Raw genomic sequence first — 25058 nt, forward strand, 5'->3', positions numbered from 1 at the left:
CTTTCGGGTACTTGTCCTCTTGCCCATAAAGCCAAACTACTTCTTTAGTTTTGCGCTCCCAATCCTCAACATTGCAGGCTTACGTCTGGTCCTCAACTTGCGTCGCCTCAATACGCAGGCTAGCTCATACAGCGCGGGCGAGATGAGCCACGAAGTTGACAGACAGATTCAAGCTTTCGCATTCGAAAGCTCCGATTTACCAGTGTTGTCGCGATATTCGCAGCTGGCGAGGCATTATCCGCTGGATGAGCGGAGTAGGGAATGTGACCGCGACATCGAGCTGACGGAGTTGCGATAAAGGTATATTTTGAATACTAGTAACATACAGTAATATAATCGTCATTTAGTACAATTACCACCTTGCATAATGGGTATATCACGGATCCCTTGGACTTTTCATGCTGCATAATTCTGCGGAGGGAGTGATGAATTATACTGGCGGTGCGTTGAGAGGACACAGCATGAAAAAATGGGGTTTAGTCATTTCACGTCGTGCGCGTGAATACATTAATCATTCGAATGACCAACTATAAGAGAGGGCGTTAATGACGAGGGAAAATAAGAGGACATCTCTTGTAAGTGAATAATACCTCGGCAGGACTGGACCGAGAATGGACGAGAGTTGATACCCTTCACGAGATAGCACTGTATGCAGGAAAGTCCATACTTGGTAATGCCATCGGTCCAAGGCCGTGGGCTGAAGTGTCGATGGGCTGGATTCGGAAGAAACAGTGGTCCAGACGTGCTGAATGTTTCTCCACGAATCGATCTGTCCAATTTTTCCCAACCCCATGGGGTGGAAACGCATCTCCAAGTCGCATGCGGAGGACATCATCCACAAATTCCTTCAGCCTCCTATGACTAAGTGGATAGCCGCCTTTAGCAAGGTCCACAGCCCGTTGAATGACCATTTCCGCTTCATCGTCAGTCAACCAACCTTTCTCGGCATTCACTTGAGCCATACTCTTCCCGCCTTTAGCGCGCCGGCCAAGAGTTGTGGGGTTAATGTGGATGTGGGTTTTGGTGGATTTGAGGTACTCGTCCTGGACTTGCTTGCAAATAGTTCTAAGACCCTTTCGGGAAGAGGTTGGTTTTTCTAGCTCTTCTCTATACAGAGCGACAGCACAGTCCATCACTCTTTCCCTCTCCTCCCGCGCCATTTGGGCTTTCTTTGTTAATGATACCCCTCTTTCTCGTCCCATTTCCACGATGACTGCCCGAACCGCTAGAATTTTGAAACTGAGTCGGGTATACTTTCAGCGCGTATTTTCGAATACGTATTAGTTACTGACCTACACCAGACACAATATGGATGGATAACTGAATAAAGACCGTAAATATGAGCTTGTTCAAGTTACAGCGGTGGAGAAAATAGGGCTGAACATGGATCTCGCCGACTGTGGTCCGTTCGTCGAAGTAAACGGTAGTAAACGTATTCAATATAGAAGCGAAGGTTAGGGTTTACTTGAGTCACATGACTGGCGCGTCACGTCTGATAGATTAGATAAAATATTACCTCCTGCTTCAACTCAAGCCCATTCGAACCGAGCTACCTCATGTTTTACTCGTGCCGGGTACCAGTGTAACATGCTTTCCTGAGCAGGACAACTACCCGCTTTCATTCATTTTCATCTCAGTTGTGCGAAGTCCTTCATGTTTATCAAACAACACTAGTGGTGCAGTGAGTGGAATCGGTTAGTGGGCTGGGGAGACGTAGACCAGGACGATGGTGAGTAGTTTGATTCTGCATTGTGTAGGTATGGCCTGCATATATGCTCGTTGTCAACCATCACAGGCATTCTCTACAGAGACAGGAGTGTGACTGGTCTAATCTCAATGGATTCTCGAGTATCCCCCAGCTCACCCCTATGGCGTGTCTTCGCCGAGGCTGTATGTATATGCTCTACAGGAAACTGCCACAATTTTGGTGCACAAAAAAGAGCATCGACAGCGAGGCATAGATGCTATGGTAACTTATGAATATAGATTTCACTTGCAGAAACTGAATACGGCTGTTTTATAGACATCTCTAGCGCGAGACCCTCACCTTACTACTATCTCATTAGTCTTGATGAATTCTCCTGTTGCTGATAAGGCTGGATTCTACACTTGTCGTCGTCGCAGACATTCATATTTGTTCCCTCCGTTCAGAGTAGGGGTGTTCGGGGGTTCTAGGAATAACAATGACCAGTGCCTGAGCTTACCTAAGCTGATAGGTTACCGCCTCTGCTCTTCTGCTGCAGTCAACGCTCTCTCCACTCCGCAAGCAGTGGGATGCTCATCGCATAGCTTTTTTCGGCCTGCTCAATTCACATCTTATCATACAGCGCTTTTGTCTGCATTCCAGACGCATTCCTCTCCTTTCTCTCGCCTCCACAGTTAATATCTACTTTTCATTCCTCAACTTCTCACGACACAATTCACGAACTACACACACTCGCCAGAACATCATGGCACAGGCTGTGTTCGAGGGGCATCCGCTGGAAGAGTATTTCATAGGTGTGCCTGCAAAGCTGAGCTTTTCAACGCCTACAATTGACAGGCATCACCTTGGTTGCAGATTGTGAAGTCCCGGTCATGCCTGGAGGCTGCTCGGGTTTCGCGCTCGCTGAACATTCTGACACGAGTTCAAATTTATACGGACACAGTGAGAACTTGGAGAAACTGTGTTACCTTATTTTTGAAGCCCTAGAGGTGAGCTTCCTGTTCCTCGTATCCATAGCGGCTGCTCTGCGTTAAAGATAGCACATCACTTTTCGTCCTCTCACTCATTTAACATGCATTCATTGTTCAATACTTATGCCTCTGGTCATTCTCTAGATGATTGGCACACTTTTCTCTTGTCGTGTGGCCAAAGGAACAAGCCAATTCGCGGAACGCTTCAAGTACGATGTCATCTCGTCCACCCTCTTATCCCCATCGTTGTCTACGTCGCCTCACCCCCATCGTCGTTCGCTTTCTCCATCTATACCTGGAAAACTTGGAAGCAGTCATAGTAGAAATACCAGCAGCACCGACAGCAGTATGGCATTCCGCCTACCAGACCAAGAGCTTGATCAGTCGTCTGCTTCATTAACTGCTGATAATGAGACACCATTATGGCCACTCACTCTCACAGTCACCTTTGCCGTCGCTGCATTGAGTGCAAAATTCTATTTTCTTGCTATATTATCGCTTGCTACCACATCATATTATGTATACGTCCACAATCTTGACGTTGTTGCCAAACCCGACATTATGAAACCTGTGAGTGCTGTTTCTGTGCTTGCCACTGCTGTTTTATAACAAATATTCGGTCAACAGTCGATTGAAGCATTACAAGATTTGGTATCTGCGGGTCAGATCTGGGGCTCAGTGTTCCAAGATGCCTTTGATATCCTCGAGAGCGAAGAGCCAAGGTAAAGCTATAGTAACATATCACTTTTGTTATCCTGTGCTGACGTTTTATGAATGTGGTAAGCTCATATGGAGTCATGACTCCCTCGAGTCCGTCCTCGCCCCTCAGGATCGCTCTTCATTCTTCCCTTCTTACTACGCAGACCCAGTGCGATAACGTTCGGCAACTGCTTTCCGCACTCACGTCTCCCAGTGAACTTGCGCAGTTATCGGAGATGTATGCACCGCCATCACCGGTAAAACCAACATTCTCCCTCAATGATACTCCACGACCGCAGTCTCTCCCTGAATCACGTCAACGGACTTCTTCGGTACCAGATAGAAAGAGGTCTACATGGAACGGGTCATACTCTGCCCTTGCTCTCGCAGGCAGTCCTACGTTTCATATGGTCAGGCGGAGAGAAAAGCGCAGGTCGGACTTGTCGGCGCTCCTTGAAGCAACATCTCCATCGAGAAGATCAAGCATCAGCGCCCCCTCGAGTCCATGTCACACAAAAACGTTACCTGATGTTCAAGAAGAAGGCGACCAGCAAGAACAGGAGAACACTCGTCCCCCCTTGGAGGAAGACGAATACTTTGGCGCGGCGGCGCTCACATTGCAAAGAAAGCGGAAGAGTGGTGGACTGGAGACCTTGAGCCTATCATCCAGGAATTCGTTTGCTTCTTTATCGAGGAGTAACTCCGATCCAAAACGATCCTCGGGTTCTTCAGGCTCTCGCTTCACCTTGATGCAAACTACACGGCATCCTCTCTCGCTCTCATCACTACATCAAGCCTTACAGGGTGCAACTGCCTCAAAGAGATATGCTTGCTCTCACCTACTAGCTCTGCGCTTCGAAGATGATGAAGACGAGGGATATTGGGAAGACGTGCGATCTGTTATGGGTCTTTTGACGTCAACGTTTGTCGATGCATCATCGAGGCTATCTGAAGCGTTCGACGAGCTCGATGAACAAAAGCTAAAGGATCAAGACACAGCTTCTGAGTCGAGTGTTTCCATATCACGGTCAGGAAGCATGTCGCCCATCCCCGAAAGCTCCATACGGCATCTCTCCCAAACTCATCCAGGATCATTTGCTCCTATGCCTAGTCAGGTGTCGCGATTCGCGGCCCACGTGGATACCATATCTTCCGCTATAAACGATGCACGGGATAACCTTGAGCAATGCGTTGCAGCTTTGAAAGTTGACTCGTCAGCGGAGTCAACGGACGATAATTGCCAACCTCATGACGTCTCACAGGATCATCCTGCCCTGCAAGCCTACGAAAGACTGCGACGTGAACTGGGCCTTGCCTTACGAGAGTGCGAGCGAGGTAGAGAAAGACTCATCGATATCGTCTTTCCACCGAAATCTTCTTCTTCCGAGGAGGAAGCCGACGACTTACCTGCTCTAGGTCCGGACGCAGGTACCGATGAGTCAGATAAAGCAGACTTCACACCACCTATGCTTGATATGTTCCGGAGAAGGGATGAAGGTGATTCTATCGGGGTAACAATTGTATCGCCCGATGGGGAGGAAATTGACACTGACGACGTCTCGTCCCATCTTTTGCTCACCACATCATCCCAGCATCTGCCACCGCGCGGTATCGAACAGATCTTTGAAGGGGAGACTGAGTTGAATGTGCCTTTTATGCGGGAAAAATCAAAATTGACAAGGGAAGAACGGATAAAATTGGCCAGGGCCAAACGGGACAGTAAAAATTCTAATGATGGTTTAGGTTCAGAGTCGCAAGTGGAAAGATGGGGTCCAGGTGGAGAGGTCGTACAGGAATTGAAGGATGTCATCTGGAAGGTTGGTGAGCGGCGGCGGAAGATGACCGAGGGTCAACTTCGCAGCGTAGTATCCACCGCTTCATCGTCCCTTCCAACCCACGTTCCTCCTGTAGATCTATTACCTCAGACCCACTCATGATACTGATCTGATCTCGGATGTTACTATATTGTATATAACTTATAGTATTTCGCGTTTTTGCGTTGCTTTCATATGGAATTAATATTGCACATTACGGTCTTGATAGATCGGAAGCTGAAGAATTGGAATTCATTCGCGAGGTTATACATGCGGTAACACAAGAAAAAGAAAAACAGGTGAGAGGAAAACAAGATGAAGATCGTAACCAAACTATCGCAACACTGGGCAAGGAATATCAAGAGACAAAGGGAAAGCGGATCTAACTGAGAGACAAGAGCTGGGTGCAGCATTTTGAAATAAATAAAGGAAATCCACATAGAAAAACAAACATTATGTACGCAGATGAAGCGGAATATACGATGATAAATGCACCACACAAAGATGAAACAAGCAGAAAACATAGTCCAGGAAGAAAGACTCTTATTCTCGGGTCACTTGGTAAGATCCAAACCTCCCACATCATCCGGGTTGAACCATTGGCCAAAATCTCGTTCAAAGTTCAAATCTCCGTCCTGTCTGAATAGCGACTGGTCGACAAACTCGTCTAGCGACTGCATAAAGTCGCTTGGATTCGTAAGAGTACTCGAAAACAGGTTGGTGGGAATACTATCAGATAGTGTAGCTGTCGCTGACGGATTAATAGAGGAACCTAGTGCCGATGGAGTGCCATTGATCGCTGATGGGGATGGAGCTGTCATGCTAGAGGTAGTGCCCGCACTTGGCGTTGGAGGAGCAGTACTGCCCTGTGGAGGATTGCTGGTATTGGGGGGGCCTTGGCCCTGCTGTTGACCGGGATTAGGTGGAGGATTTCGGGGTGAGCCTTCTGGATGGTTATTTGCGTTATTCCCTGGCCCCTTGTTATCCTTGTTTGGACCAGATTGATCTTTTGATGGCCCACCCATCGCAGGCGATCGCGGTGGCATCATGCCTAGCTGCTTATTTTGAACCATCCTGTTGTTAGGTCCACCGGGGAACTGAGATCCCTGTCCCTGAGGCTGATTGTTGAATGTCGGATCGGTGGACGAGGGAGAACCACCACCAATATTTCCACCAAGGACACTCGGTGGGAGTCCGTTCTTGTGCAAAGTATGCATAGATTGTCGATATTGCATCTAAATGAATTATTAAACATAAATGATGTGCGATTCGCGGTATACACTGTAGTAACGCACCTGCTGCATTGCCATCATTCCGCCTTGGCCCTGATGGTTCATGCCTGGACTCATCGTACCACCACCCATTGCCATCATTCCTCCTTGGCCCGGATGGTTCATGTTTGGGTTAGTACCCATGTTTTGCATATTGCCTTGATGTTGGAAGACATTCATCGGCGGACCACCCATTGGGCCTCTCATCAACCCATTAGGCATCTGCTGGGGACCTTGAGGCTGCGGAGGATATGGTGGATTCTGCTCCATCCCGACTGAAGTCCGGCGAACACGTTTCCTGTCGGGTGGTGAGTTGTCATTATTCGGTAATGATCCATGCTAGAATAAAGCGTATCTCAACACGTGACGCCCCGTAATTTTAGACTAAAACATACCTCTTCTCCTGGAGAAGTACTGCTGCGTTTGATAGCACGCTGCTGCTGCTGAGATTGCTGCTGCTGCTGCTGTTGCAGTTGCTGTTGATGCTGTTGCTGTTGGTGCTGCTGTTGTTGCTGTTGTTGCTGTTGCTGCTGTTGTTGCTGCTGCTGCTGCTGCTGTTGCTGCGGTGGCGGTTGCTGCTGCGGTGGTACCGGCCCTTGTTGGTGAGGACGTTGAGAAGGCATCGGTATAGTTTGGTTAGAAGGACCTGGCCCCGAAGGGCCACCCTGCCCAGATGGCCCGGGCCCGGGCTTGGGACCAGCTGCCCGTCGCCGTGCAGCAAGGCTCAACATGCGTTGCTATAATGTTCTCAATGGCACCGTAACTACGATTGTATATTTTACCCATACCTTGTCATTTGTAGTTAGTGCTTGTGTATCCTTGTCCAAGCCAATGCCGAGCTCTTGCTTTAGACTGGCAAGAAACTCGGGGGGGTAGCGGCTAAGCTCGTGATTCATGTTTGCTTCGATATTACCAGGTGTTGAGCGGGCGGTCATCGACGGGCTAGGCTGCATCAAACCGTGTTGTCCAGGACTCCCGGGTCGACTAGACGGACGTCCTAACTGTGAGAATGGGGTTTGTTGTGTGTGCTGTGAACCCATGGAAGAGTTTGGCATTCCTTGTGGTCCACTTGGAGGTAGCATAGTACGGCTCATATTAGTAAGATGTGGTGAAGGTCCGAGCTGACCCATGGGCGCTTGTGGATGTTGCGGACCAGCGTTGCCGCCAGTGTTTTGCGGAGAATGTGCCATCGTTGGTGATTGAAAAGGTGCAATACCGTTGGGACCGCGCTGTTGGGGCCCCGGCGGTCGTTGCCCTTGGCCCGGCATTATCTGAGCGAAATTCTGTTGTGGCATAGAGGCTCCCGCTGCAGGTGGAGCACCAGTAGGCATCACACTGCCATTAGGCTGAGAACCGGACATTGTGAAAGACATGGGAACATGGGCGCCGTTGGGCATTGGCGCTTGATTGGGTAAACCTGCAAGACCAGGGCATATCGGAATCCGCCTATTATCAGACAAACCTGAATTTAATGCGCACCGTTCATATAACGACCCATTTGTGGGCCTTGGGGAGGCATCCTGTTGTTATTAGCTCTCACAGAGGACTGGTGAGCTTGATGCTAGACAAAACCATAAGTAGCGATATGATGTTATAGTGTGAGATGGCATACTTGTGTATAGAGAATGGCCTCTTCTGAACCAGTGCCATTACTTTTAGCACTGAAAAGGACCCAAAAGACACTCCACCACCTTAAGCGCGCATATACCTGTGTAAGCGATGGCACCGAATGAAAAGTCAGGATGACCTACTCGAACAAGAGTCCCTGCCTAGCATTAATTGGAGGAGTAGACTCTGGAGGTATCTCAGCCTCGGCTAGCAACTCTCGAGCTGTTTTCCGGAAGCCACGTTTATTGCAATAGTCGTAGATATAGATATTGAACCTAGATAATTCCTCGACGCGGTCAAATTTTTAGAGGCGGATAAGAAACATGGGGACAAACATCCTGTCTCCCTCCCAAGAGATATCAGATGGAGGTGACGACTCGCTCGATGGAGGAGCAGAAGGGCCTGATCCGGGAGGTGCGCCAGAGGCCATTGAGAACTCCGTTGTGAGAACGGTAAGAAAACAAGAAGAATAAAAACAAGAGAAGTGGGGAGAGGATGTCGAGCTCGCTTGCAGAGGGACGATTAGAGTTCGATGTGGCAGAAGCTTGAGCTGTGTGGGCGTGTAAGAGATAAAATAGGACGAAACGAAGGAGGTGGCCGGGAGACACGGATGCAGAAGGAACAGCTGCTATATGGTGGATTATACAGCGAGCTCGACGGGGAAAGGAGCGTCGACAACGGCGGCGACGACGAGCTCGAGGACGGGCGATGCTGGGAGGATGAAGGGCGTCGAGGACAAGATAGTAGCTTAGTGCCGAACCACAGGCGCAAGGCCATACCAGATGGGAAATTTCCAATTGTCGCCGATTCTCCCATAAAACTCAGCACGCGTTTTGCCGCGTGCTGCTGTGCCACCCTGCCTCAGGCTTGGACACCCAATATCATTACAGCTTGTGTTACTATACAGTGTTCGCCATTACCACAAATCGTACTATGTAGTTCACTCTAGTCCCACCTAATGTCTTCGCACAACAGCTATCTGGAAATCCCATCCCCCCACTATGTACTTCACCTCCAGCAGCCGTCTGATCTCCCTCCACCCTGCACCTGCCTCCTCCGCCTCCTTGATGTCAGTCGCCACATATATGAAGTCTGCTGGTGAGAGCAGCGACCGAAGCAGCGAACCAATTAAGAATGCAATTAAAGCTATTATTATAACCGTGGACAGCGGATATGATGTTGACACTGCTGAACGGACTCCCGATAATGAAACAGACGGTGCTGGTTGATCAGCATCGCCCAGTGGCTCAGGTAATTTTGCACTATTTCCAGATAACGAACTGCCACTAGGAGTAGACACCACGCTCGAAGGTGCCACTGCAACCACAGTAGCCACAGTCGCGCTTGCCCACGGAGCCGAAGAGGCGAGACGAGATAGCGGATAAGAGTTCAGGAAGCTGAGAAATCTACCGGTCGATGTAGCAGCAACTTGGCTTTGCGTAACACTTTTATCTGGCACCTGCTATGTAGCGGGTTAGCACCAACACCAATTTAGAAACCAGATCATCACTCACTTGTATAGCTGATTCGTCTGGCTCGTCCGTTCGGTGAACTTTGCCTTCATCTTCATTCACATCTTCACCATCAGTGGACGGCAACGAGATAACCACAGGATTAAGGAGGTGGTCAGCGATAGCAATAGGGGCCTTGAGATCATCTGGCAACGTCTCTCCTTCTTCCGACGTCCTGCTCACCTGTCAGTACAAGCCGGTAACAAAAAGGTAACTCATCTGACCTAAAAAGAAGAGACATCTTAGAAACCCGGTCATCTTGAAGCTCATCTCGGCCCAGACTAGTTAATGACTCCTTTTCTGTCGCCACTGCAACGTCACCTCCATCAATTTTTACGATTTTATTCCGCTTAGCAACGGACGCCGCTGGCTTAACTTCAACTTCTACAATAACTCCTTTATCCTGTAGGTCAAGCAGCCATTGGGGCTTCGGGGGTGCGCTGTGCGTCTTCTCGGTGAGAGGATCCTGAACAGTCGATATCTGATATTGTGCTGTGGGTAGCGTCAACCTCAGGAGGTGTCGAGGCGGCCGGTCGGCATTCAGGCCCGAGGAATGCAGGGGAGAAGACGGGACGGTGTATACAGCGTATGCAATGGGGAGTACCTGACTAGTCTGCGCGGGATCTTCGGGTACCTGGAGCGGAATGTACTTGGCGTTGTCTCGATTGCGAGAGCGTATCTGGACATCGTAGCCTTCCGGGTATAACTTGGAATCGACGACATATTCAGCTACTAGCAGATCGCCAGAGTATTTAACCTCCCCTTTGATTGTGAATGCGGACGAGGTCGACGACCTGAGCCTGTCATTAGAGTGTGACTGCACGGAAGCAGACGAAGAGCTACGATCTCTCGTAGGAGACGACACCGAGTTAAATGGGGGCAAGATTCCAGCGTTATTACTAGAGCGAACATCTGGTGAAAGTGGATTGAGAGCTATCTTGGCTGGCTTAGGAGTAATTTCTTCTGGTTTGTATGTCGAACGTGGATGGGAAGGTAAAGTGAGCAGAAGAGAACCGGAATACACTCGTGCTGCGGGATCAAAGTTTGAAGAAATCAACGTTCGATTTTCATCGCGGGAGAGTAGTTTCCACGAAAAACTTGAAGGCGCTTCTTCGTTCTTCTTGTCAGCGAGAACAAGTGCGCTAGTAGGAAGTCGAATCGTAGGCAAAGGCGCCATGTTTTTGACGTACGTCTCAACGGCAAGGACAGCCCTCGGCAAGGAGCTATTTATCAACGAGTTGACAGCGGTAGGAATGGAACCTGCGTAATCAACCGCGACAATTCTAGTGCATCTCGTCGACGGAATAGCAAAGTTCTCCGTAGTGTACGGGTCCAAAGTCTCCAGCATCCAGCCATCAACAAACATACGCCCAATCGGAAGAGCATATGGATTATACTTCTCTGGCGAGAAGGAAGCAACAGATTCGGGATTGAACGATGCTGAAACACAGAATATGACGTTGCGGGTGTCTTGAGGCAAGTCACCCTCACTAGCATCTGTGTCGGACTGGGCTGAAGGCAATCGTGCGCGAGCCATGACCGAAGACAGATAAAACCCTCGATCGCGAAATGGAAAATTGCTCTTGGAGACTACGAATGCCGTATGAGACTTTGCACCAAAATTCTCCAAGACAGTTGCCGAGTCAAACCGGTCGTCCCACTGCTTTCTGCAATCGTAACTCGTCACAACTGACGCTACTTCCTCCGCTGCTACACCTTCAATTACTTTCTCTCCCTTGTGGATAGGAATGGTGGGAGACATCTCGCTCGATAGCTTGCGATGTACAGATAACCCCTTGTCGCTAACTAGAGTCCAGCCTTCAGACGTGGATTGAGTGTGCATATCACGAATCCAAGACAAAGCTTCCAGTACGTGTTGCATAGGAGGCTTGGACGATGAAGGAGTGGCATCATCGCCTGTAGCCATAGAAGGCGATATAGCAGCAACCGCCTGCTGCGTAGTCATGGTTGCTTGCTCCATAGCAGTAGTAAAAAAATTCGACAAGGGACTTGAAAATCTAGGCGCTGCGGGCCAAAGGGACGATACCGCAACCTCAGTGCTTGCAGTGTCAGGATTTGGCGAACTAGCCACGTTTGTGCCATCTGCATCCCATTCTTCCCTTCGCCTTCTGATCACGCTCATCACAGGAGGTTGATCAAGGGGTATTCGGGGCGGCTTGATTCGCTTCCTTTTACTCAATGCCTTAATCTCCTGTTCTGGGAGTTCCTCGACGTCAACTGTCACTCTGGCCCCATTTACCATAACTGTTCCTTTGTCCTTGCTTGAAGTTATGGGTCCCCTTCGCACGATTGCCAATAGACGTTCGTCATGCGTGAATAAAGCGTCATGGCCCAGCGTAAGCCAAAGGCCCCCACCACCTGCAGAAAGTCGGTGCCGACGAAGGCAAGAAATATTTTGAGGAGGGGGGTCAATGACAATATCCAACGAAGACGCCCACGTATCAATATCGCATCTCAATTCGCATTCAATGGTAGGGGTGGATCCGGATATGGAACTATCTCCAATAGTATCTTCAGCCGCGGTTGGGGAGGTCATTCTTCGCCCCTCAGAGCCCTCGTACTCGATACGGAATGTTCCACGCTCATGATCATATCGGACATCGTTGGTTCTAGCCCCGCTGAGTCTCGTTACGACAGGTGGACCTCCACATTTGATGGTAAACTCTCCGACTCCAGCTACTGCGTTTATCATTTGTTGAGGTATCGAGGCCTTATTGGACCATCCTTTAGGGTCAGACTGCTCCAATAGAGTGAGTTGCGTCGTATTCGGAGACAAAGCTTCTATCGCCCATCCTTGCAAATCAACTTGGGTTCGGATCACGTTTGGCTCAGCTGGAGGAATGTTGGGGAACAGATGTAGCTCGTCAGCTGAGAACGAGAATACGTGGATAGTTGTGGGGGACTTGTAGACCGTTTTGAGGAGTACTGCATCTCTGCCACTAGATAGCTGGCTGTCAGACCTAAAGAAAGGGAAGAATGATATTGAAACTTACTTAACAGGCCACGCAGGTTTGGTTTTGAAATGCCATAGCTCGGTTAGTTCGTTCACATCCTCTAACAACACAGCATCTTCATGTTGCTTGTCAAAGTATACCCGAGCACCTGGAGAAGCCAAAGCACCGTATAAATCCCACAGTCCAAGTCCCACAAACGTTGCTTCAGCTCGATATACAACCAAAGTAGGGTCGATCGAATCCAGTTGAGTGATAGAAACCCCTCGAGCTTCGGTAGCTATGACCAAAAGAACAGATAAGCTCTGTCATATAACCATACTACAAGAGTTTAAGAGCAGAGACTTACTTCTTTTCCATTTCGCTTCCGGTTCCTGCATTAGGGAAGAAAAGTATATATAACTCCTCTTCACGCGCGAGAATATAGACTTGTCCGCAGCAGCAGAACGTTCAGTAAGTGTACGAAGGAGAGGAGGCCTTGCTGGCGCAGATTTAGATGCCGTGGACGTAGTACTATTTGCAGAACTGATTGAGGAAGAAGACTGCAAGCTGAGATCGGCAATGCTCGTGACATCTTGCAAAATCTGTTGAGGGACGATGAACGAAGAAGGATCACGTTCCTCAATGCGTTGAATACTCTGAGGTAGACCGTTTAGGCGGATTCCGCTAGACGGCCCAGAAAGCTCGAGGACCACCTTCACTTTGAGTATCGAGTTTTCGTCTGGAAGTGAAGCATGCGATATTCGAAAGACAGCAAAATCAAGAGATTTGATAGCTGATGGTGAAGAGGGCGGAGAAGAGAACTTTCGAGTAGCACTGGTAGTCCAAGGAAGCTGCTCAAGTTTTTCTGAAGATGCTCTCGTCGACACCTGAACATCCCAGCCTTCCACAGACGGTAGAGCATATTCAATCGATCGAGTTAGTTGCCTGCGCTCCCGAACTGAACCTACATCTAAACCTTGAGCGTTCTCAGTGGATTGGGATAAGTGATCCTCGTCTTCGGGATGAATGGCATATTCGACAGTGAGAGCCTCACGATCAAGCTGAAAGCGGATGCGCTCGATACTAACACCATAACCATAACTCATCAACGTTGGCACACGCGTTCCTCTCTTCTTCACAGCCTTGTACAAGCCTACCATCATTGTGCATAGTTGCTGACAGATGGTGGACGAAGAGCCGAAATTCCATATTGCGCGAAGGTCATGCTGCCAGAAACAAGTTATGCGCATCCTAGCGCTACCTGAGAGCTTTCGTTTTAGTTGCTCCGCAGGTTGCATGTTTTGCTGTGGTGGTTGTATATGCTGAACACACCAAGCGAATACTATAGGGGCATTAGTGTCGAAAACAAGGGTAGAACAAAGCACTGCAGAAGCTGACATTTTACACTCGATCTAACATAAGGTGGCGAGGGCCTTAGATATGCAGGTTCGTCGGGAGACCGGGGCAAAGACGTCGATATATCAATAATATTAGAGGTGTCGTGGAATAGACGAGATATAGTAACAGCGTCTCGTGGGCTACATTCCAATCAGCATATCGCGCATAACATGACATAGAGATGCATACTTGGCAGGCCACCCAATCGTATAATTCGTTTTGACAATCCGGGTCGTCTGGTCAATCATCTCTACAAGCTGAGCTCCTTCAACAGCCGGATCCCAATCCTGCCTTATCTCAGGCGTCATAAAAATTGCCTTCCATGAGTCCAACGAAGCAGAATCATCTACAATCGGAACTTCAAGAATAGCCCTATAAACATAATCCCCTAGTTTGCTGGGCTTCCGGTGGACCACTACATCTGCTAGCTCAGGAGCTGCGGAAGCCCTTGACTTGCCTTTACCAGAGGGCGCACTAGTGTCACCAGATAAAGAGACGTGCTTCCATTCAGACGAAGAGCAAGAGGTTAGAAGCTGTCGAAATTGTGCTTCTGCGTCGTTCAAAGCATCATACCATGATTGACGGAGGCTGTTAGCACAAATCAGTACTAGAATGTCACATACAGCGCCTAAATGAAGCATACCGTGTACCATCGGACATCACGAGTCAATGAATGTTATAGTTCGAGAAATAAGAGGAAAACGCTGCACCGAATGTTCACGGCGGAACGACACGGTCGACACGTTCGCTGCAGAGCGTGGAAAGGCTGTGGATTTCATTTTAGGAGGCCACGTGGCCGCACGCGTTGTAGACGGAAGAGGAATTATCTGGATGACCTTTCACTCGATACCTTCAGACTAAGCCCACGATAAAATTATAACTTATCTCATACACTATACCCAAATCTCCAATCTTACAGCCCAGCATATCAAGGCTGATATCACAGGGAATGAACGGCTCAGCCAACAACCATGTGTGAGTGCACCTTCTTCACCACTCATTCCAAGTCCGAATTTATACCTCAACCAACCTTCTGGCAGCGACTTCACAACGGTGAAAAATTCTCGAATCCTCAGTATTCAATCGCACGTCGCTTTTGGCTATGTCGGAGGTAAGGCAGCCGTCTTTCCTCTACAGTGCTTGGGCTATGATGTCGATGTACGGTGCGCTCTTACCCATCGCTCGCCCTCAGCGTGCTCAACCGGGCTGCTCTAGGCGGTAAACACCGTAAACTTCTCAAACCATGCTGGTCCGTATCCCATCTCCCTCTCGCGTCTACCTCATACCAACATGGCTCTTAGGCTATGGTCGTTTCGGAGGCTCTAAAACAACCGCCGATGAGCTTTCTGCCATGTTTGAGAGCATGGAACAGAACGGCTTACTTCTTCCCAGTCGACTGCTCACAGGTACGCAAACAAAGAAATAAACCGCTCGTGATCCTCACAATTGACTTGTTCTCAAGGTTACATCCCAGAGGCCAAGGCCTTGACCGCCGTCTCAGAGCTCGCAACCAAACTAAAGCGCGACAGTCCTGATATCATATACTTACTCGATCGTTCGTTCTTTCTCCCTCTCAAACACCTGGCTTCCCTTTTACCGACTTATCCCCTTGGTATACAGCCGTTATTGGCGACTCGGGACGGATGTACGTCTCCTCAGATGTCGTCCCCGTATACCGATCCATGCTCCCCCTAGCATCCGTCATCACTCCCAACTGGTTCGAAGTCGAGTAAATCTCTCATATCCTCCTAGTCCTCACCCCAGTCCACTGACGCACATACCACCCATCACACAGAGTGCTAACAGGCGTTGAACTTCATGACCTACCCTCGCTTCAACGCGCCCTACGCATTCTCCACCAAGACTACCACGTCCCACACGTCGTCATCAGCTCTATACCACTCAAACAGTGGCTACTCGATGTTCTCCCACCTAACATTAAACCCTCGCCCAGCGCAACCGAGGACTCAGAGTTCCTGCTTTGCATCTCTTCTTCGGCGGATGGCAACGGTTCTCAAAACCTGTCCACCGTTCACGCCCGATCGGTACCCCTCATACCAGGTTATTTCTCAGGAGTGGGCGACCTTTTCTCCGCCCTACTCCTCGGTCACTTCCACCCCAAACAAGATCCTCCAAGCCCACACGACACGACCCTATCCTACGCAGCATCATCGGCACTCACCAAAACACATAGCATCCTCCAGATCACTCACGAGTATGCACTTCTGCTCCCTGAAGACGAACGTACGCCGACAGATGAAGAAAAGGACAAGGCTGAGCCGGTCCGCAAGTTCAGGCGCATGCGAGGACGCGAATTAAGACTCATACAGGGACAGGACATCCTTCGCAGTACTGCAATAGACGAACTGAAGCAAATGAAGCCATGGGTGGATTTCTGGTCAACGACGGCGTGAAGAGCACATCAGTCCAAGTATATTTACAAGTTAGAAGGGTAATGGAAGAATGTAAACTCAATACTTATCCAATACTAAATACAACGACTTCAAGATATCACTGTCAGTTGATGAAGCTCGGACAGGCTTCCAAAACATGACAGGACTGCCAACTCGGACATAATATCCGAACAGTCACTTTCATTTCAGCCCAAGCACTGACAAATAAAAAGAATAGATATCGCTATATCAATGCGAAATAAATATAAGAATGAAAAATGTCTTCTAGTCTGCAATAAACTCTTATGCAAAGAAGAAAGGAAAAACCAAACCCGCCAATTGCAGAGCGCAGAAATTCGAGATTAAATGTTATAAAGATGTCGACGCATGTGGGTAAGAGTGAAGAAAAGAGAACAAGACAAGTATGTCGAGGTCAAAGTACCGTAATAAGGATACAGGCGTCGCGAAAAAAAAGGCGGGGGTAAAACCTAGGATAACAGCGTGAAAAGGATATAGACGAGGTGAGGCTCGTTAACCGGTGAGTAACAGCACATTCAAATGGATGAATGACTCTACATATAGAGGAGGGAAAAAATCCAACCAAAAACAACACAGAAAAATGACAACGTGAGATATAGCACGGTACGAAAAGACCAGCCCAAATACCGAAATCAAATCGAACCACGGGCAGGCCAGCATGCACATACGAAAAAAGAAGTCAAAAGTCACAGAAATAATACAGCAAGTACTGAATCAGAAAAGATACAAGTTATTCAAGACTTGCTTGTTTGACTGAATGCGATATGACGAGGACTTCTACTCAAAGCCTGCATATGCATCTCCTGGTTCATATACAGTGTACATGGTATCAGGTCGCTTCTTCTCGTCGAAAGTGTCATCGGAAGTAGAGTGCTCCGCGGCTGTAGGCTCATGAACAGCCGATGCGTGCTGGTCAGAAGTGGTCATGTGCACGGGAGATGGAGCACGGGGACTGGCAGGCGATGCAGCAGAATCGTGGAAAGGAGAACTATCATACGGACTGGGAAGAGGTTTGTCGGACTGATCATGTGCATATCCACGAGCGGCTTCCTCCGAGATACCATTGAGACTGTTGCTGGCCAGACGGCGTGTGATATCAGCATACTGTGCAGCCTGGAAAGGCGTGACGCTGGAACGGTTCAAGTCCACATAATGCGCATTCGGATCGGCGACCACTCCGTAAGGTGCATTCATCATCGAGTCTTGGCGGTTAAGATAGGTAGGGTTAGATGGCTGCCTGTTTAATTGACCGTGCTGGTTGTAAGCGGAGTCGTATTGTGCAACAGATGTTGGAGAGCCAAGGGGCGATTGACCGTAAGCGCCGAAAGGTTGGTGCGAAGCTGGAGGAGGGGACCGTATCTGGGGTACGAGCTCACCGGGACCAAACGAGTGTTGACCGTAAACATCATAGCCGCCGCCGCCGTAGGGCGGTTGTCCATAACCCTGTTGTGCGGCAAGGGCGGGAGATGCATTTGTAAGTTTGCGTTCGATCATGGTCGGAGGACGAGGGTTGTAAGAGACGGGAGGAGGGGGAGGAGGGTCGTCCACGAGAATGGCAGATTGACGCCTGAAAGCATCAGGATTGAAGATGTCTTCATCCTGATCGCGTTTACGGCGTCGACGCTATTGGTTAAAACAAGTATAAGAAAAAGATATAGGAGGAAGGCAACGATTGACGAACCAAACAGAACATGATCAAGAACCCGAGGATGGCAAGTCCTGCCAAACCACCTGCGATTCCACCCACGACTGCACCAGTGTTAACGGAATCGGAGCTAGGAGTGGAAGTGGGGGTACTAGCGGATGAAGACGTGGGTAAGACTATACCAGTTGCTGTTGGCGCTAGATCAGGAGAAGTAGGAAGGGTGGGCTATGGGACTGCGTCAACAGTATATGAGTGAGATAAAGAATATGCACATACAGTTGACGGGGGGAGAGCCGTTGTAGAGGAGACGACAGGGGAAGAGGTGGTGATGGGGGTGGTAGAAGTGGTAGGAACCAAAGTAGACGTAGGGGTGGTGGACGTCGCTGGTTTAGATGTTGAAGTCGAAGTAGTCTTAGGCACGGAAGATGAAGTGGTAGATGTTTTTGCAGGCGGCGGGGGGGAGGTAGACTTTGCAGAAGTCGTCGGCTTTGCGGGAGTAGGCGTGGACTTTGCAGCTGAGATCACAAATCACAAAGTTGAGTTGATGATCAGGGCTGTGAATAGAAGAAAAGCTTACAATCAGTTGTTTTGGGATCTGAGGAAGTTTCAGCCGGACTCGCTGATGGAGTTGGGAAGATTGCAGTTGGACTGAATCGGGGAAGCAGCTGACTTGCCCCAGACTTGAGATTGCGGTGAAGGATGCGCCTGTTGACATTGTTATGGGCTGACATGATGACTCCTAGCAAGATTTCTGGGATGTTTTCATACAAAAGAGTGAATAAAGAAAAGAGCGAAAGTCTCCAGAGGAGAACAGAAAACAGAGGCCGTGTTCTAAGCAAAAGGATGAGCACTGAGAAAGAGACGACAGCGAAAAGGACGACAGGCTAGCTCGGTTACTGTCACTCTGCGTGACATGTCACAGAGTGTCACATCTCGTGATGGCCCTTTTTGCGGGGTTGCCAGTGCCGTCACGTGAGCTTCATTAAGCCGGGTCGACTGTCCGGTTCCTCGCTATACTTACTCTTACGGACATGTGTCTCTCCGTTAAAAGAGCGCCTGTGTCTTCGAAGAACCTCCTCGTCGTCTTCGGTAACGCAGAAAGGTATAACCTCCACGAAGCCTCGCTCGCCAGCAGGCCCGTGCGCGCTTTTTTCTCTCAAAGTGCGTCCGCATGCTGTTCTCCTCCCTCTCCCCCGTATTTCTTGTCCTCCTCGTCCTGAATACATCCATCGCACTCGTCTTTGCCCAGCAGAATGTCACCCTCCAGTCCACCGCCCCCCAGATCGTCTACAGCCCATCTCTCTGTAGTAACTCCACCACGGGCTCGTGCGTCAGCGCTTGGTGGGTGGACTAGCTTACCTTGTGACCCCAAAATCCTCATACTACAACCAATCATGCAGGCAGGTGCTGAATGATATACCTGGCACGTCCGTCGTCTCCACAACTGGTCCAGTCCCTCAAGCGGGTAACATCATCCCTCAGATGTTTCTGAGCTTCATAGGTACCCCACCCCCTACATATCCAGTTTATCCACCTACTACGTCTCCCACAGGTTCTGCAGCTTATATTTATACCTCCTCACTCTCAACCGCAATCATCAATGTGACACTCACAGCCTACCCTTCCGAGGAATTTATCACTCATCAAATCGATTCGTCTATTGACTTGATCATTGTTCTTAACATACCAGATACCCAAACTACCACGCTCTCAGCCACTTACATACCTACTACGACCCCTTCACGATTTGACGTTGACTTCATAATGATCACTACGGCCACTAATGCCAGGTTCGTTCCTTTGTATCACGACATTCAGCGTTCAATCCGATGTTAACTAAATATCCTGTCAATCATATTAGTTCAACGAGTTCCATTTTTCCGTCTATATCCTTATCACCATCGAGCTCACCTCCCTCTTTGTCTCCATCATCTACGAGTATAGCAAGTCCTCAAAAGAGCACAAAACAGACAGCTGCAGCAATTGCTGGAGAGTCGTTAGGAGCGATTCTGGGTTTGATCACAGTGCTGCTAGCGGGCTTTTTAATCTATCGATATCGCCGGAGAAAACAACGTAGTCAAAGATTGTCATAGTTTTGGAATGGACCTGGTAGATCGTCAAATTTGGACTTGGGATACAGCTATACGCTTTGATATATATTGCTGTCGTCATACAACGTAATCTATTTGCATCCCTTCAGGTATTTTTTCCAACCTCCATCGTGTCTTGCGTGGGCGACTAGCATCTTGTGCCAGTCCCAGCTAGAAGTTGAAGTGCCTGCATCAACGCGGATAAGTCTTCAGCAACATATCCATTACAGCAACGTCAGTTGCATACTTATATACTGAGCATAAAGAATGATGCCATCATTTATGATCGCACGAACGACCGACACTGTTTGATTTCTCCGTACGTCACCAAGCTCAAGGATGCACCGAAAATCCAACCCCACGCACAGCCAATGGCATATCAACGTAGGAGTGGTGGGAGTCATTGCGTTCTATCAAATGATGAATTGGGAAGTTCAAATCCCACTCGTCAAAGTGTTTATTGTTCCTTACGCACCACGAATCTCAATGAGGTGGGGAATTGTAAATGACAGTTCACAACATAATCCCTTTTGAGGCAAAAAGCCTTCATAGTCTTCCTCGTTTACGAATACTAGTGTTAGCTCGTTGAAGCTTTGAAGCCGGAAATGTTGAATCCATAGACCGTCCGTTGGCAACATGAGATGTGGGTTGCAGAAGTTTATTCACCACTACTTACCTTGAGCTCTACCGGCAGGCTTTCACTTCTTACAGAGAGCAAAGCGATAACAAACATGAAGGATAAAAAGAACCTGATTTAAGTCTTACAAGTCTTTCCTTCAACAAAACTTGAGCATGACATCCGAAGTAGCCTGAGTGGATCTGAATTTAGACAAGAGAAGGAAAGCGGCTCATGGCGTTCAAAATCGAATATTGTAATTTGAAAGAACGGTTGGCTCGCAGTATATTGGGAGTGGTACACTAGGGTACGCTCATTATGCAACTCGATGGTACAGCGTCCGAGCCGTGAGAAGATAAATTATGAGACTTGGGGGGCATATTCAATTGCAGTTCTTCCTCTGGGTCATACTCGCATGTTCGATTGGCGCCTAGGGCTACAAGTGCTCAAACATCGCCAACTCGAATTGGACCGTAGGCACTCACTATGTGCTCTATGGCCCTACCTTGACCATGCGCGATATCAGTCTGTGCATTGCTCAATACACCATCTGAATTCATCTGACTTCGTGAGAATGAGTAATGCCAGGAACCTTGTTGAAATCACTAGTACTGATTCAAATACTAGTGCACGTCCAGAATATCACGAGGACCGTTATCTTCTTCTGCTGACGCAGAATATTCTTAGATTATACAGCACAGCAAGAATTCCATCTCAGCGAGAAAATATAAAATTCGCTGGGTAGACAAACATGACATCGGTTGAATTAGCGCGGTACAAAAGTACGTACAAATTTTAAAGCAACAGCCTGATCGATGATTCAGTGATTCAGCTCAACAGTTACCGGGTCCCTCCCCTTTGTAATGCTGATGGCACTGCTGATACATATTGATCCTTATCTTTGTAATGCTGACGGCACTGCTGATACGTGTTGATCACTCGTTTGTCCCTTCTCCTTGCCAACGACGGTCGATGATCGAAAGAGGAGAGAAACTGGTAAAAACTTCCTGTGAATCCATTCGGCAGCGCAGTCTCTGCAGACATATTTAGGATGCCCTCTGGTAGACTTTGGACAAACAGCAATCGACCCATATTATCTACTCATGTCTCAACCAATTATACTTTACGATATCCCAGGCCAAGGGCCTGTGAAAGCCATGTCTGGCAACATATTCAAAGCAAGGTGAGTAGCGCAATTAAAATTGTTAATAACCTGATTTACATGTTCGCTATCATAGGTACACACTTGCCTACAAAGGCTTAGCCTTCAAATCCGTCTGGGTTGAATCGAAGGATATCGAAGAGCGGATGAAAGCCATTGGTGCCAAACCTACTGGGCGTAAACCTGATGGAAGCGATTTCTACACTCTCCCTGTTATCCAGGACCCTTCTACGGGTGCCGTTGTCTCCGATTCTTTCGCCATCGCAGAATACCTCGAGGAAACGTATCCATCCACATCCACCGTCTTCCCCCGTGGTAGCAAAGCCCTCATCAGCGTCTTTGATTCCACTTTCATGCAGGGTATGGGCCCGATGTTCCCGTTGATAGCTACTACAGTCTACACGAAGATATTACCCACAAGCCGGGAATATTTCAGGGAAAATGCCGAGATTAGATTTGGCACCAAGTTTGAGGATATTTCACCCGAAGGTCCGAAGCGCGAACAGCACTGGAAGAATGCTAAGGATTTTCTTGGGGTCGTTGACGGATGGTATTCGAAAAGCGGGGGTAAATGGATCATGGGAGATACGTTTTCGTACGCAGATATCATTGCGGGTGCGTGGGTGAGGTGTTTTAATGGTTTGTTTGAAGGGGAGAAATGGGAAGAGATCAGTACTTGGCACGGCGGACGCTGGGGTAGATTACTCGAAGAGATCAACAAGTATCCTATTCTGGACTAGCGCATGTACAGTGAGATTCTGTGACTAGTCAGATACCTAAGTACCTTGTTTTACCAAGCATTGCAATTCAATGTCACTGTGGAATCAATACCAGCCTTTATTGTACAATCCTAAGAGCCGCAGGGTCCTGGCATATGCATCCAGACCTAGCCAGAAACGACACAATATAATCAGAATTACGCAGAATCTCAGTGAATGCGCGATTGCGTTTTTACAAAGTCGATTCCTAAGCCATACTCTCGGGATACTAATAGGCCCCTGAGCTATCGTCTGGGAGACTGAGAAATATATAGGGAACGTTGAAAAGAAATAACGAGTCTTTAAGTACCAATTCTACCCGATGTGACGCAGAAGCCGAATGATGTAGGAGTCCACTTTTGTCACAGAAAACATCTAAACTACTACAAACCAATGAAGTACTGTGTGTTCTCGTCTGCTTGAAGGATTTTGTCGCCAAAAATTGCCAAAAACCGACACCCACTACCACCCAGCTCTGTGGAAGCCTTAGTAAACGAGCACACTATCACTATCTTTATACTCACCATTCCTTGCCACAGGCCGTGGGTCTGCACTTAACTACACTTCTCGAAGAAGTCCTTGCCCTGGTAGTTTTTGTCTACCTCGCTATGGGTCATGACACCGCAGTAGTAGATACCGCCATTCACGTTGGCGTACACGACACGAATCGGAGTCTTCTCCTGGCCACTAGTCTTGGTGTCCTTCTGCCATTCCTTCTGTTTGGCACCCACCCAGAAGACCGGGTATTCAAACAGAGGGTTCTTGCCGTTGTCGCAGTTGTTGGAGCCCCACTTGATGCCATCGCCGCTGTTGTAGCCGTGAGGGTCTCCACTTTTACCGGCTACGAAGCCAGCGCTTTTGGCCTGACTCTGTGCGTTGTTAACGTCAACTTTGAAAGACTTCGTGGGAGAGGAGTTCTTCTTGGGGCTGCAAGTGACATAGCTCTGTGAGATCGAAGGCAAGATTAGCTGTCTGTCTGGAAGGCCTGTCTACAAACGACACATGGACAAAGAAGAACACTGACATCACGGGCCTCAAGAGCTCTGGATTCAATGCTGTCTTTGACGATAGCAGTAGGAGTGGCAAAGACGGGTGCTGCAACGAGCGCCAGGGCGAGCAAAGCTTTGGTGAAGTGCATGTTGAATGTCTCTGTAGGAGTGGTGTTGGAGAATGATAAGTGTTGGACTGCGAAAACATCTGGTTTATATACCTCGACGGATGATGGGGACGAGGTTGGGTTTGAACGATTTGTTTCAACATTGTTAGCTCATGATACCACTTATCTCATCAACCGAGTTGAGCGTTAGAATTTCTCAACCGCGTTAGAGCGCTGGAATGGAAACCAACGTCACAATAGAGTAGTCGTTCACCTTCTCTGATCCGCCGACGCATATCATGTCGAACTTGGTCTAATACAAATGCATGCAGTGCTTGATGGAGTAGGAGCGCTGCAGTGTAAACCGGCAACGCTGGAGAATCTCGTGATTGCCAAGCTTCGAGGTCGCTGGGAGTGATTTCGAGCTGATCAATGTATATCAGCGAGAGTGTCTTCTCGTCGTTGCATCTGATATGGAATGAGAACGAGAGCTGATGAAAACCTGTGGGGTACCCACTGATGTAGTGGTGAAAGTTTTTTCTTTTTCTTAGACTAGTCACGGTACTGCTGTTATGAAACCTCATTACTGCTACATACGAAACATTAGACCACTGGCCGTAATCAGTCTTCCGAAGTTGTATGATGTTGTAAAGACCTCTTCATCAAAAGAGCGATAATGTCGGTGGAGAACCTCTGGGGTGGAGCCATGTGCATTCGCGGTGAAGTCTCACCATGGGTCCAGGCAGAAGAAGCGAGAACGACGAACGGCGATGTTGGCAAAGTGTCATGGGGCTTCCACTCTTTGCTGAAACGGTTTCATTGACAGACTCTGATGGGGAAATCTCCGATAGCACAGGAAAGTGATTGTCTTTTGAAGGCTTTCAACACGATTGCCGCCCAAGCTCACGTGCAGCTTGGCATCAATATTCTGAGAAAGAGCGGGGCTTTGGGAGCGCTCGCAAAGTATACAAGTCTCCCGCATCCTGCATCCCAAACACCGACCAGCACGCACAAAAATCCAAATGGCTTTGCAATACTCGGATGAGCCCCTAGATCTGCAGTTATTCAGAGACGACGATGACTACATTGTGGCCGTTTTGGGGAAACTGGATGGCTTTGGCTGAAGCATATGGTGCGTACACCACGGGCAGGACCCAATGGATACGCTTGCTGGAGCACGATTCGCACAAAAACACTAAAATTCCAGCCACTGGCTGGATTACTTCAGATATTATTAAAATACAATTTGTGATAGCTCAACTAACTTGTTTACTATTTTTTTGAGTAATGGCTGAGATGATTTGGTTCTAATTTGGGGCTTCATGCAA

At 48.5% G+C, this 25058-nt stretch overlaps 11 protein-coding genes across 11 annotated transcripts; 7 read left to right on the forward strand and 4 right to left on the reverse strand.

Annotated features, from left to right (window-relative positions):
- Positions 1-297: 297 nt before the first annotated feature.
- On the reverse strand, positions 298-1413 carry SERLADRAFT_395824 (uncharacterized protein; the record flags this gene model as incomplete). The annotated part of the gene is made up of 3 exons (XM_007320969.1): positions 298-527; positions 591-1239; positions 1293-1413. The coding sequence occupies one exon, from the start codon at positions 1158-1160 to the stop codon at positions 633-635; it is 528 nt and encodes a 175-aa protein (XP_007321031.1).
- Positions 1414-1836: 423 nt separating this feature from the next.
- On the forward strand, positions 1837-6575 carry SERLADRAFT_416944 (uncharacterized protein; the record flags this gene model as incomplete). Its single annotated transcript, XM_007320970.1, is given in 9 exon segments — positions 1837-1890; positions 1910-1969; positions 2445-2499; positions 2561-2694; positions 2821-3246; positions 3304-3398; positions 3461-5196; positions 5358-6427; positions 6487-6575. The coding sequence occupies 8 exon segments, from the start codon at positions 1837-1839 to the stop codon at positions 5573-5575; spliced, it is 2778 nt and encodes a 925-aa protein (XP_007321032.1).
- Positions 6576-8340: 1765 nt separating this feature from the next.
- Positions 8341-8805, forward strand: SERLADRAFT_473427 (uncharacterized protein; the record flags this gene model as incomplete). Its single annotated transcript, XM_007320971.1, has 1 exon — positions 8341-8805. A coding segment is annotated over one exon (204 nt), but the record flags the coding sequence as incomplete, so codon positions are not given.
- Positions 8806-8929: 124 nt separating this feature from the next.
- Positions 8930-14683, reverse strand: SERLADRAFT_362718 (uncharacterized protein; the record flags this gene model as incomplete). Its single annotated transcript, XM_007320972.1, has 8 exons — positions 8930-9530; positions 9583-9754; positions 9804-12539; positions 12594-12831; positions 12901-13875; positions 13932-14071; positions 14121-14519; positions 14575-14683. 8 exons carry the CDS (start codon positions 14589-14591, stop codon positions 9024-9026), a joined length of 5184 nt encoding a protein of 1727 aa, XP_007321034.1.
- Positions 14684-14807: 124 nt separating this feature from the next.
- SERLADRAFT_416947 (uncharacterized protein) lies at positions 14808-16449 on the forward strand (the record flags this gene model as incomplete). The annotated part of the gene is made up of 7 exons (XM_007320973.1): positions 14808-14906; positions 14972-15089; positions 15147-15180; positions 15233-15337; positions 15394-15486; positions 15552-15660; positions 15727-16449. 7 exons carry the CDS (start codon positions 14881-14883, stop codon positions 16343-16345), a joined length of 1104 nt encoding a protein of 367 aa, XP_007321035.1.
- A 691-nt stretch (positions 16450-17140) lies between these two features.
- Positions 17141-18056, reverse strand: SERLADRAFT_371953 (uncharacterized protein; the record flags this gene model as incomplete). The annotated part of the gene is made up of 2 exons (XM_007320974.1): positions 17141-17986; positions 18045-18056. The coding sequence occupies 2 exons, from the start codon at positions 18054-18056 to the stop codon at positions 17141-17143; spliced, it is 858 nt and encodes a 285-aa protein (XP_007321036.1).
- Positions 18057-19020: 964 nt separating this feature from the next.
- On the forward strand, positions 19021-19668 carry SERLADRAFT_395850 (uncharacterized protein; the record flags this gene model as incomplete). Its single annotated transcript, XM_007320975.1, has 3 exons — positions 19021-19349; positions 19409-19509; positions 19561-19668. Coding segments are annotated over 3 exons (379 nt in total), but the record flags the coding sequence as incomplete, so codon positions are not given.
- Positions 19669-19704: 36 nt separating this feature from the next.
- On the forward strand, positions 19705-20122 carry SERLADRAFT_395852 (uncharacterized protein; the record flags this gene model as incomplete). Its single annotated transcript, XM_007320976.1, has 2 exons — positions 19705-19798; positions 19870-20122. Coding segments are annotated over 2 exons (184 nt in total), but the record flags the coding sequence as incomplete, so codon positions are not given.
- A 1364-nt stretch (positions 20123-21486) lies between these two features.
- On the forward strand, positions 21487-22696 carry SERLADRAFT_473446 (uncharacterized protein; the record flags this gene model as incomplete). The annotated part of the gene is made up of 2 exons (XM_007320977.1): positions 21487-21897; positions 21953-22696. 2 exons carry the CDS (start codon positions 21818-21820, stop codon positions 22614-22616), a joined length of 744 nt encoding a protein of 247 aa, XP_007321039.1.
- SERLADRAFT_473451 (uncharacterized protein) lies at positions 22690-24345 on the reverse strand (the record flags this gene model as incomplete). The annotated part of the gene is made up of 4 exons (XM_007320978.1): positions 22690-23109; positions 23159-23578; positions 23659-23783; positions 23845-24345. 2 exons carry the CDS (start codon positions 23770-23772, stop codon positions 23189-23191), a joined length of 504 nt encoding a protein of 167 aa, XP_007321040.1.
- Positions 24346-24406: 61 nt separating this feature from the next.
- On the forward strand, positions 24407-24775 carry SERLADRAFT_440525 (uncharacterized protein; the record flags this gene model as incomplete). Its single annotated transcript, XM_007320979.1, has 2 exons — positions 24407-24502; positions 24557-24775. 2 exons carry the CDS (start codon positions 24407-24409, stop codon positions 24773-24775), a joined length of 315 nt encoding a protein of 104 aa, XP_007321041.1.
- Between the last annotated feature and the right edge of the window lie 283 nt (positions 24776-25058).

Source organism: Serpula lacrymans, assembly GCF_000218685.1.
Source record: "Serpula lacrymans var. lacrymans S7.9 unplaced genomic scaffold SERLAscaffold_10, whole genome shotgun sequence".
In the NCBI taxonomy this organism is placed as follows: Eukaryota; Fungi; Basidiomycota; class Agaricomycetes; order Boletales; family Serpulaceae; genus Serpula; species Serpula lacrymans.